Genomic DNA, 12,360 nt, shown 5'->3' on the forward strand with positions numbered 1-12,360 from the left:
CATATCTCTATGCAAGCTGCATAAGACGCCATTTCACGCAACTATTCTTGGAAGTAGTTTTCGAAGAAAATAGAAGCGATTATATATTTTTTTGTCGACTGTATCAATAATTCAATTTGTAAAACTGACCGCGCAGAACAAATTTCCCGAATGTATCACAATGAATTATGTTTGATTCGATCGATTATGATCAAATATAAGTGTTTATTAAATACTAAAACTATAATAAAAAAGTATTTATTAAATACTACGATCTTTATTTCATTATGTGAATAAACAGAAATCTTGAAATGTTATGACAACTAGACGACGATTTAAAAATAAATAGTATTCAAAATATAGATGAAATCAAAGAAAAATGTTATGAAACCTAGCGATGCCGACGACCGTGCGAAGCGGAGACGAAAAAGTAGGAAAGCGAACCCTGGGCTCCGACGCTCCGGGAATACGCTCAGATGAGAAAGGGAAATCTAATAATGACGTAGAAATGGCATCTGCAATTATGCTACTTTTTTTCAACCTCATCCCCCAAAAGCCGGAAATGGGGGTGAATTTTGTATGACCAACGCACGCGACACATTTTGGCAATAGCTAGCCATACATAATATTATAAATACGAACGTCTCGTCTGGCTTTCACAGCTTAATCACTATACAGAATGTGATTAAATTTTGTATGCATAAGTATAGTTAAAGACACGAGTTCAAACATAAGCTACTTTTTTTAATTTCCAACCCCAGAATGCCGACATGGGGGTGAAAGTTTGTTCAATAAATCGACAAAATGGCGCCGGCCTAGTTGCGTGCAACAACAGCTATGAGCTATATTTTAAAATGAAATTTAAATGTATACATACAGTCCATAAAATACTAAATATGTAATAATAACGACCCATAACCGTCGCGTTTGAAAAGGTTAAGATAATATTAACTAAATACTGAAGGTACATCAGTCGATTTTATTTATGCTAATTACTGTCTTGCTTCATTATCGTTCTGTTGAGGTGTTATAAAGCACAGTCTCAAGCTGAGTTTGTATACGGATCAGCATTCATTCCCGTCCCGATTTTGGACTCCAGGGACAGCTCTGTCCCGATTTTTTGAATTTGCAATCGCAAAGCAAAAGAAACACGACATCGGTATACTTTTGCACAAAGGTTAAATCTATTATTAAATAGGTAATTTATATTTTCAATAAAATTATGCTGTTGTGTTTTTAGTAAATATGTATATGAAAGAAACTATTGAACTACATTTTATGTGCGTGTTTTTTCTATTACATTCTGCGTTTGCCGAAATATTCCCGCTTTACCCAAAAAAATATCTGGCAACTCTGATGCGGATGTAGTATTTTTTTTTTACTTTTTTTATTATATTCAAGAAGAAGCACTTTATACAATCCATTCCGTAATTTTTAAAAAATCGGTGAGGATGGACCGTCACATTTCCCCCCATTAGGACGGCCTGACGGTCACTTTGTATGCTCTGTACATACAATACCAGTTAGAAAACTAAATAAAAAATGGTAATTTTTTTTAAGCTAAACTGTTTGTACTAAAAGCTAAAAAATAATTAAATAGATACAATATTGGCTTGTAACATCGATAACGATTTATAACATCAAAGAGCGGAAAATAATGATTCCGCCCCGGGCGACAAAGGCCTACATTACGCCACTGCGCATCTGTATTATAAAAAATAAATCAATTTATTCTCACCATGGACACCATGAAGTGATGTTTATCCTGTCCTCAATGGTAGCTCGTATTCACTGGAAAAAAAAACTATATATAATATAAAATACTTTTTGCACCTAATGGTTAAAGCTAACGTCAAAGTTAACCGGTGTAACTAAGGTTAATAATGGAAAATTATTTTTCATAAGTACAACATAAGGGCCAACATGCAAAATAAGAACATACATTAAATTATGATATGACGACCTCGGTGGCGCAGTGGTAAAGTGCTTGCCTCTGAACTGAGAGGTCCCGGGTTCGATCCCCGGTCAAGTCATGATGGAAAATGATCTTTTTCTGATTGGCCCAGATCTTGGATGTTTATCTATATATGTATTTGTTATAAAATATAGTATCGTTGAGTTAGTATCCCATAACACAAGTCTCGACTTACTTTGGGGCTAGCTCAATCTGTGTGATTTGTCCTAATATATTTATTTATATTTATATATCGAAATATGTGGCGTGTAGTTCCGCCCTAAAATAGGACCACTCCATATTATCAAGTGGATGTCGTACGAGGCGACTAAGGGACACAGCTGATAGGCAACAACAGCATTCCCATGGAGAGTAGACATCAGGCAGGCGGCCGTTAGTAAAATTACAGTCGAATCTTCAAAATTTTAAAGGTTTTTTTAAGCTGCCCCCGTCTTTGCGTCTTTACAGCCCTGAACGCAACCGGGACACCATCCATGCAGTCTGCATGATGCAGAGATTAAATTATGATATAAGTTTACAATATACTCACATAATATAATGAAAATAGCCGTCTTCATCTTGCAGATATAATAAAATCAAATTATGAATATCTAATAATAAGAAATCAAATACTGGCCACTTATTACTCAATGAAAAATTTACATAGTATTATTGAAATAATAATTTAAAAAAAAAATAAACATAAAAACATTTTTGTCACTCTAAAAACGCATATACTGGTCTACGTTTTTCATTATTATACAAGAAACTAAGTAATATTTAACATTTGTTTGTTATCTAAATCTTTATTTTTCTGCATCAATGCATCTGTAACAAAGAAAAAAATATTGGCACTTTCAAAATGTAGACTGATCTGACTCGTGCATAGTAGTTTTCATAGACCATCACTTGTTTCCGGTGAAGGAATTTCATTGTGAGGAAACCTGCACACCGGTTGACAGTTTAAGTTCACTAGTGTGTATGCAATTACTTGCAGCTTGTTAGTAATTAACACACTCAAAAAGAAGAAATCCTTCATTAAGTATTAATTCAGACAGCGCAGATGCAGTGGTCGAAACGCTTGGAAAAACACCCTTAACATATCTCAGATTACAAAACCAGATCGGACATTGATCAGGGGGCTTACCATCATCTCTTAACGCAATCCACTTTGCCACCTAAACCATCAAATTATTTTTTTGTATGAATGCAATTTATTTTATGTTACTTAATTGCTTTTACTGACGGATTCAAATGGATTCAAATGAACTGAGTTACATTTTTTCCGTAAAAGTTGATGATAGTTAGGCCTGCAGATCAAAGTGTTTACTGCCATTATATGTATATGACGGCAGTCATGTCAGATACCTTTGGCAACCTGAATACAATCAGACAACAGTGTTAGCGATAACACACTCGATTCGAAACAAAGAACTCTGTAACTCCAGACAATAAACATTTTAAACTTAAGTTTTAATTTTCAATAGTTGTTTGTGCACCATCAATAAATTATAAAATAAACTAAACAAGTAAATAATGTGTCATTGCTGTTTAAAAACTGTATAAATATGTAATGTTATATGTATGTAGTAAAAAGAATTATTAACACTGCCTGATGTAGACACATCAGCTACAAAAAGCTGACTGTCTCTTGTTCAGGAAATAAATAAAAGAATTATTTGATTTTCGTTTTATTATATAAAAATTAAGAACCTTAAAAACCTTGTGAATGAGAAGTAATATGTTATAGATATATGCTTTTTCTATCTAGATATTAATAATATGTATTATGGTACCTCTTAAATCTGGTTGTAGGTTGAATACTACGGTTGAATCTCGGTTTAAAAACTAAGAAAAACAAATAGATAAAGTCAAATTATACTATTGGACGTCAATTGTAATGATTTAATCAATCATAAATTTAGACATGAAACGAGTAATTATTGCAGGAATAACTGATGATGAATACCTAATTTTGACATAAAAACGTTTATTGTAATTAAGAAGGCAATTTTACCTGTATTTACAAATTGTGTCCATGAACATTAAGTAATCCACAGTTATTGCACGTAAAATTGACTAATTCAGTACAACAAAACACTTTAATATAACTTTTATCAACAAACAAACGTAAAAAGTGATACAAAAGTTTTTCCGAAGTTCACGTCACGAATATTTTCTTCGAACTGTCAAAATTTATAATACGGCTAACAAAAGAGATTGGTCAGTGAACGGGACCACGTGTTTACTGAAGACTTCTTAAATTTGTCGTTTAAAAGACCTACAGCGAAAGTTTCGACCCGCCAAAAAAAAAAGAGTAAATTTCTATTTATTTTTTAATTTTTCCTCTTTGGCACAAGAAGTGCATGTTTACAGTTTGTTCCCAATTTCCATTGGGATTATATCGCCCGACAGGCCACTGCGCGCCCGCTCCAGCCTTCTAATACTATTGAATACGCGCGAGATAGTAATATCGACGACCACCGTTCGCCGCAGCCGGTTTTGCGGAGTGATCACGGATTATGTACAATGTTGTGCATTATACACACAATGCCATAATAATTACGGGACAATTACGGATATACAAAACGTTCTCGCTTCTGTTTAGAGGTCGATTAACCGCTTTTTGCAGCACAATGACCTTAAAACCTACCTTTATAGAGGATAAGTGATTATGATTACGTGCATGCTTTTGACCATTAAATCAAATTCGGCATATTTTAAGTACCTTTAGTAAATCAAGGCATGAATATTAATCATGGATGTTAATCTATATAATTGATTAAGAGCAACAAATTGGTTATCTATTTCTGCTCTCAATTCATTATACATAAGTAAGTATATAAAAAAAATATTAGGTGGTATTGTTTATAACATTTTTAATACGTGGTCGTAAAAGGCGATCGTGGAACGTGGACAGGGAAGAAGAAATATGAATTGGGGTCATTAGGTGCTACATTCATAAAAGCACTCATACTAACTTTGCACTGTTCATGCATTCACAACGGCATGTGTCTACTAGTGTTTGTGGCACTAGGCTTTGTCATCAGACCAATTTATACAAAGTAAAGTTGATTACAAATAACAACATATTTTAGGATACATATGGAAGAAATTTTAATTTATACTTTATTAAGGTCATGATCATAGATTAGACGAGCGCGGGTTCATAAAGTACACAGATAAAATATATAAACTATTTTTATTTTTAAACACTACTATCGCCACCTCTGGTCTAGTAGGTGCATGTTATGTTTTGCTTTTTAGTACAATACGCAAACACTAGATGGCAGCTTAAACCCATACCAAAAACTATTAATTACAAGCAAATAAATATATTTTATTTTAATAAATAAAACCAATGCTTTTATGTAAATAATTTATTAAAATCATGTAATTTTTCTCTTCTTTTTGTAAAACTCGATCATTTCTTCCAGGCTCGCTGAAAACAAAAAAGAAATAGTGTGAATTAGTCAAAATAATCTAAAATATTATGCCAGCTTCGCACTCTCGTCGAACAGTTTGCCAAACTTTGGCGGATTCGATATACATTGCTAGTTTTTCATTGCGGGAAATAAAAACTCGCGTCGACATCTGTCTTAGTTCGGCGATTGTGTATCCAGCATATCCTTGTATCCCACGAATATTATAAAGGCGTAAGTTTGTGAGTATGTTTGTTACTTTTTCACGCTCAAATATCTGAGTCAATTTTTATAAAATTTGGGGGTAGGATTTCGTAAAAAAAATTGATAGTCATTGGCACTTTATAAAGACGTATAATAACGCGGGTAACACCGCGGTTTGGATCTAGTATATCTAGTTATAAAATTAAACCAACAAATTTATAGCTGACTAGATGCTGCATGGGATTTTTGAAATAAAATATAGCTTATAGCAATCTTGGATAATTTACCTTTCTAATGGTGAAATATTTTTTTAAATCGATTCGGTAGTTTTGGAGATTACCCGCCTCAAACCTACAAACTCACAAACGCTTACCTCTTTATAATAAATAGTATAGATTTTGTATCGTTAGGAAGAAGTTATTATACATACAACATTTATCCCTCTTCATCAGAGGCGTGTAAACCCTGGCCTTCACGCCTTGTGTCAGACAATCCGTGTACGCCGTCACTCTCTTCTCGCTATCTGTCTCGCTCGCACACAGCTTTGAGTATTCCGTTTCTAACTGATGTAGGGTGTCTTTTATCATCGTGGTTCTGTAAAAATATTATCGATATTTCGGGATGAAACCTATTTCAGATTTTAAGTTAAGACCATCCGCTATACAACTATAAAAACCAGTACCATATATCAGTACTATAAAAACCAGTAGTTTTTGCGTGATGCCGTCAGACAAAAATTCTAAAGGCTTCTATTAGTCCCATAAAGACACTCCATACTTGTTTTTCTTAAATATATCCTATGTACAGACAGAGCCCGCTTACAGTTTTATTATATGTATAGATAACAGCTAAAAGCTAAAACTAGGTCTAACCGCACTTCGAGGTTTATCCGTAACATATACATCCCAATAACAAATATATTATAAATGCGAAAGTAAGTTTGTTTATTTGTGTGTGACCTCTTCACGCGTTTTCAACTCAACCAGTCTTCTTGAAATTTCGCATATATATAATTAAAATGTCCTTACATTACGGAAAAAAAACTATTGTTCCCGTGGGATTTGCGAAAAACCTGTATTCTATTATATTGGTAGAGCTAATAGCACGTTTTATAACTTTGCAATAAAACACTAGATGGCGCTGTGTGTATTTAAAATGCGCTATGGATATTTTATTCCAACTATCCCAATCCCATTGTAATACCAGGAAAAAAACTGTTCCCGAGGGCATTTAAGGGTGAATTTCACGGCTGTTTGAACGCGGCGTGTAGCGTTTCATTAGTGTCGCACATTTTTTTAAAATAATACATCTTTTTTTATTATTAAACATTTATAAAATGAACATTGTACCAGTACTTTACTTATTTATAAAATAGGATAATAAAATTGATTACTGTGTACGGTACAATTTAATAAACACTAATGATAGCCCGCGGCGGCGTTCAAAACTATCGTGAAATTCACCGTTGACAGCTATTAAAAATATAAACAAAAAAAGATGAATGAAATTCTATAAAAATGATAGATTTGAACTCACTTAATATTATAAACAGTCCATTCACCCTGCAAGTCGGTTATGACACTGCGTAGCTCGACTTTATCGTAATACCAGTGTTGTGAATCTTCCAAATCGTAGCTGCATTTGAATAGGTTGAGCGGTACGTCTAGGGCCATGTTGTATTGGGGTTTCCTGTAAAAAAATAAAAATAAATTAATCTTCTTTCTAATCTACATTCTTTCATATAGGCGAAAGTTTGTAAGTTTGTTACATATTCACGCTCAAACAGCTGGGCGCGGTGAAAAGACTTAATTGGCTATCACACACAAAAATATTGATCCTAGAAATTAATGTATACTTTACAATACTTAAGTGTTGGGCATCCTTACATGTCCGTGAACGTACAACAAAAAACGTGATTATTATTACGCTGCCAGAAGAAACTATTCTGCGCTGACGAAGTCGCGTGTAAAAAACTAGTAAATATACAGAGTTACTGGTATCTAACGCATAGCCTTCCGAAGGCGCATAAGGTACATAGAGACTAACATCTTTTGTTCTACGACTTTTGTCTAAACGTAATAAATTAAAAAAAAAAAAAACTTTTTTTTTAGTTTCAATGTCGTTTCTACAAAACGTTAGGTACCTCTATGTTTGATTCCGCTACATAACGCTCCTGTACTGTCTCGTGTTGCTTGGCTATTACATAGAGTTAAGATGTATAGAACAGCAAATTGGATTGTTTTTTTTTATATATGAAAAAAAAACTACGAATCACGAAAGGTCGTAGAATAAAAGTTGCTTGTTTTGACCCAAGTAGTATTTAGGAGATTTTGCGTTTGTTACCAGTAACCCTGTATAGTTGAGTTGTATGTATAGGTGCTCGTCGTATGCGATGAATTGACATGTCAACTCACTGCCTCTGTCTTCGTCTTCATCATCAATTACATCACAATGATACGTAACTTTATTGCGCCACTCAAGGACACAATAAAGCTATACAAAATCCAATGGAATCAAAATCAAATCATTTATTCAGAAATTAAGCCTTCACAGGCACTTTTTCACGTCATATTCTAAATTAAATGATGTTCACCAAAGCTACAAACTACTAGCATTTCGGAACGACCACTGCTGAGAAGAAATGCCGAAAGAAACTCATTCAAACAGTGTTGGTCCCTATCATGCCAGAAGGGCTTACCATTTTTTTAATATAAATTTATGTATATTTTTTATCAGTAATATAACAATGTAAGTACACAATAAAGTACATGGTCAAAAGGTATACTGAAACATTATGATTGTGATCAAGTGCTGATGAAAGGAAAATATATATATATATATACATATATACCCGATCCCCGACGCCGCTACCGGTTTGACCATTTGAGTGTGCATGACGTACTCGAAGTATATAATGTAATACATATGACGACCTCGGTGGCGCAGTGGTAAAGTTCTTGCCACTGGACCGAGAGGTCCCGGGTTCGATCCCCGGTCGGGTCATAATGGAAAATGATCTTTTTCTGATTGGCCCGGGTCTTGGATGTTTATCTATATATGTATTTGTTATAAAATATATAGTATCGTTGAGTTAGTATCCCATAACACAAGTCTCGAACTTACTTTGGGGCTAGCTCAATCTGTGTGATTTGTCCCCTAATATATATATATATATATGAGATGTATCTCATTGTGATATATTGATTGATATATGTATATTTGGGATTCATAGATGCTTGTAGTCTGCGATGAAAATGACATCTCAACTCTTGTTTCGTCTTCTAACTTTCTGTGTGCCACTCAAGTACCGGCCAAACTTCACTGCTATACAAAATGTAACGGAATATATGCATGGAAAACTCACCTATCATGAGACTCGACGTCAAGCAACTCCCTCACCACTTCATGCGACTCCAGTCCTAGTCCTACCAGTAGTACCACAGCCATAATACATCGTATCTGATGCCAGAGAAACGCGTTGCCTTCTATGACAAGGCAGTACATTGTTGATGCTGTAAATTCATTTTTTTTTCTGTTTTATCGATAACCTATAATATTTTTTCTCGAGTGTGTTAATGTTTACACTAATGTTAGAAGGCTTAGTGCGGGTTAGCTATTTACATCTCACCATCGAGTCGATTCGACGTAGAGGACCAATCACGTTGCGGTGTGGTTGTCGTTGCGTCACTGTGATTGGTTTTGTTCATGAAATGACTCGATAATGAAGTATAATTATAGCAAACCCGCACTAAGCCTTCTAACATTAGTGCAATATAAAACCAGCAATCTACGTCGAATCCGTCAAAGTTCAGCGAACTTTTCCGAGATAGTGTGGAGCCGGCATTAGCTTTTCAATAAATACGATTTTTTTTGTAAAATAACTTACGATCTTCACTGTCTTCCCCCACAGCAACAATGTCAGCTGCCAGTATATTCCTCGTAAACTCCGTCACCCCGTTCCCGACATCCATCTTACAAAGATGGCGGAAGTCGTGGGAGCCAATCAGGTGGCTCGCCGCTTGACGCATAGCGGGAAGATCGAGATTTGAGCGCGGGAAATAGTATTTGTATTGACGTTTCTTGCAGTCAAAGCTGTAATAAAAATAAACCAATCAATCAAATAAAAAAAACAATCAATCAAAATCATTTTTGCCGCAAGCTAAAATAAGAGAGAGACATCTAATGGCATTTAACGCCTGACAAAAATCCCATGTCCGTGTTGTAAACTGTTGAGGGGTTCCCTCGTTTGGAGCCGATCTGGGCTGCACCATCAGGTCATGCTTATCATAATAACGCATTGTCATGGAAACAGAAGCGACGTGGGAGATTTCAACTCTGTAGATTAACTGCAAGATTTGATTGCAGACAACGGGACAGGCGAAACTAAATAAAAGCTTGTAATGTAATACTTATATACTATTTAATCTGTACTTTTATCTATGTTCTTGACAGCATAAAATACTAAGTATATTATATTGTAATCTGACAGATAAAACTAACTGCAATATTAATTTGCCTGGTGTGATTGGCTAGTTCTATCCAACACCTGTGAAACACTTTTAATTTTATTTGTTCGATATGGTCCATATACAGGACCTAAGTTTATAGGTTTTGCTTTTTAAAATTTACTACAGATTTAAATATATTACAAAATAGTTGACGACCTCGGTGGCGGAGTGGTAAAGTGCTTGCCTCTGAACCGAGAGGTCCCGGGTTTGATCCCCGGTTGGGTATGTATTCACAAGCGAAAAAGTTGTTTCGTTCATTAATCATAAATGCAGAAACAGTACCAGAACATTCAGAAAAAGGAGAAAACAAGTGAACTTCGATTGCATGAGAACCTGAGTCAAATGCGACCTACCGAGCACTATACTCCGGCTTTTCCTCTGGCACAGGCATCCATGCTACAGCCCTAATTTCCTTCGGCAACAAACGATTGAGGATCTTGCAGTAAGCCATCTCGGTCTCTAAGGGTGCCGTCTGTTGTGTCTCCGGAGGGAATTTGCTGCGTAGTGTTATAGATATAACCTAGAATTAATAGAAGTAAATGTAATCCGAATCTGTTTCTAAGCTTTCTTCTTCTAAACCATGCAACATTTTTAAATTATTTCAGCAAGTGTCCAGATCACAACCAAACCTTCAAAATATTAACGGTTTATTTTTTATGCTGACCCCAGTCTTTGCGGCTTCACAGCCCAGAATGCCACCATGATAATAAGATGAGAAGTATTCATTACCTGTCCAAAAGCACTGACACCTTTATCTGTCCGTCCACAACGATGATATTGTGAAGTCTCGCGACTCTGTATTAAGCATGACTTGATCAATGCGTGGAAGAGGTGATGCTCAATCGTCTGATTGCTGTCTTCCTGTACCGCCAGGCCTTGGTAGTCCCAGCCGAAGTAGAGAATGCGGAGGAGGACTTTACGGTAGTGACATCTACACAAATAGCAATATTTAAGTTTAAAGAACTTTATTTCTCATAAAAAATACAATGGTATTTCACTTACTGAGAAACACTACTTACATAATATAAAATTTACAATGAGCGTGCAGATTCTTAATACTATTTAACAACACAACGTAACAAAACAAAATGTAGGTAGCCCAACAATTAATGCTGTCGCTAGCGCATCACTTGCTTCTCACTATACGCAGCGATACAATAGCCCGCACCGGACAACCACAGATATAAAACGTAATGATAACTAGATGTGACCAGTCATGGCATAGCGTAAACAATATGTCCTTAACAATTTTCAGTGTTATTTGTACATATTAGTACACATGTTTTTTATTTATCACGTCTCATTCTCAACTAATACTGTTTCATAGGTACATGTGTTTATCTCATACATGTCTTATGCCTTGGTCACACATCTTTATGCAAGTATATGAGATCAGATCATTACGGGCCAGACAGAGCGAAAATTATCCGAAACTAAAATCAACCAACGTGAAGACGATTCAGCAATTATGTCAAATTCACTATGATTTAAGCAAATTCTTGGCCTCAATTTAAATATCTATTAACGCCACAAAAAGACAGAGTGAACTAAATTCAAATTTACGTAAAGAAATTTATATGAGTGAAACCCTAAAAATCCAGAGAGATAAATGGAACTCACTTTGAAAAATCAAATGGACGTTTGTCATTTTTGTTATCACATTTGGTATCTTCGGACATGCTTTTACTAATAATATTTTTTAGCTGTAAGTTGTGAGCTTGTAGCTGTATTATTCTATCAATAAGTTCCTGTAAATTTTTAAGATATTTAAAAAATTGAATGCATAAGAGGTTATGTTTCTTTTTTTCTACAATTATGATTCCATACATTTTTGTCCAAACTTGAGAGTTCATCTCGTGATGCACCTTTTAGTTTTTTAGGTTTCGGTGGTACTTTATTCATATTTTCCACAATTGAATTCTTATAATTTGTTATTATTAGCTTTGTTTACAATTCACGATATCGGATCGCACACTGTCATACATGAAATGACATTGAGAGTTTAAGGTACAAAAAGAATTTTTTTCGTTGCTCTTAGGAACAGATCAGAACGATGCGCTGCCAAGGCATCTTTCAGTTTCTCTCGGCCATGGAATTAGTAGGTACTCCGTTGTACGAAGTACTTATTAAATCCATGCTCTCGGCATTTTGTGCGAGCTTATCATTAATAAAAGTCGGTTCTTTTCACAGATATAAAAACATTTTTTTCGACAACCTCTTTGGCGCAGTGGTAAGGTTCTTGCCACTGAACCGAGAGGTCCCGGGTTTGATCCCCGGTCGGGTCATAATGGAA

At 35.1% G+C, this 12,360-nt stretch overlaps 2 protein-coding genes across 7 annotated transcripts in view; both read right to left on the reverse strand.

The window, feature by feature from the left end:
• The window catches only part of LOC128681815 (Krueppel-like factor 3), a 40,460-nt gene extending 36,025 nt beyond the window's left edge, over positions 1 to 4,435 (reverse strand). For 2 of the 4 annotated variants that reach the window (XM_053766021.2, XM_053766018.1), the window contains exons 1-3: positions 3,951 to 4,435; positions 2,484 to 2,761; positions 1,718 to 1,770 (exon numbers count right to left, since the gene is read on the reverse strand). In XM_053766021.2, the coding sequence (XP_053621996.1) occupies positions 1,718 to 1,729 (12 nt within the window). In that variant the 5' untranslated portion in view covers positions 1,730 to 1,770; positions 2,484 to 2,761; positions 3,951 to 4,435. Of the gene's footprint in view, positions 1 to 1,717; positions 1,771 to 2,483; positions 2,762 to 3,729; positions 3,782 to 3,950 lie in introns of all 4 variants that reach the window. The other 2 variants (XM_053766019.1, XM_053766020.1) reach the window with 2 other exon arrangements.
• An 863-nt stretch (positions 4,436 to 5,298) lies between these two features.
• Positions 5,299 to 12,055, reverse strand: LOC128681828 (uncharacterized protein). Of its 3 annotated transcripts, XM_053766037.2 has the most exons (9): positions 11,895 to 12,055; positions 11,688 to 11,815; positions 10,797 to 10,998; positions 10,421 to 10,587; positions 9,446 to 9,651; positions 8,924 to 9,071; positions 7,096 to 7,248; positions 5,990 to 6,153; positions 5,299 to 5,375 (listed from the first exon to the last, which is right to left on the reverse strand). In XM_053766037.2, exons 1-9 carry the CDS (start codon positions 11,967 to 11,969, stop codon positions 5,323 to 5,325), a joined length of 1,296 nt encoding a protein of 431 aa, XP_053622012.1. In that variant the 5' UTR covers positions 11,970 to 12,055; the 3' UTR covers positions 5,299 to 5,322. The 3 variants fall into 3 exon arrangements, with proteins under 3 accessions (XP_053622012.1, XP_053622013.1, XP_053622011.1); XM_053766038.2 differs by lacking the exon at positions 11,688 to 11,815 and having other exon boundaries at positions 11,895 to 12,054; XM_053766036.2 differs by having other exon boundaries at positions 11,688 to 12,054.
• Positions 12,056 to 12,360: the final 305 nt, after the last annotated feature.

Source organism: Plodia interpunctella, chromosome 28, assembly GCF_027563975.2.
Source record: "Plodia interpunctella isolate USDA-ARS_2022_Savannah chromosome 28, ilPloInte3.2, whole genome shotgun sequence".
NCBI lineage: Eukaryota > Metazoa > Arthropoda > Insecta > Lepidoptera > Pyralidae > Plodia > Plodia interpunctella.

Coding starts and splice junctions, on each gene's coding strand:
- LOC128681828 (XM_053766036.2), bottom strand. CDS start 11,920: ATGAACTCTCAAGTTTGGACAAAAATGTATGGAATCATAATTGTAGAA. Junction 9,652..10,420: donor AAGCCGGAGTATAGTGCTCG/GTAGGTCGCATT, acceptor TTTTTATTACAG/CTTTGACTGCAAGAAACGTC. Junction 5,376..5,989: donor GATGAAGAGGGATAAATGTT/GTATGTATAATA, acceptor TTTTGTTTTCAG/CGAGCCTGGAAGAAATGATC.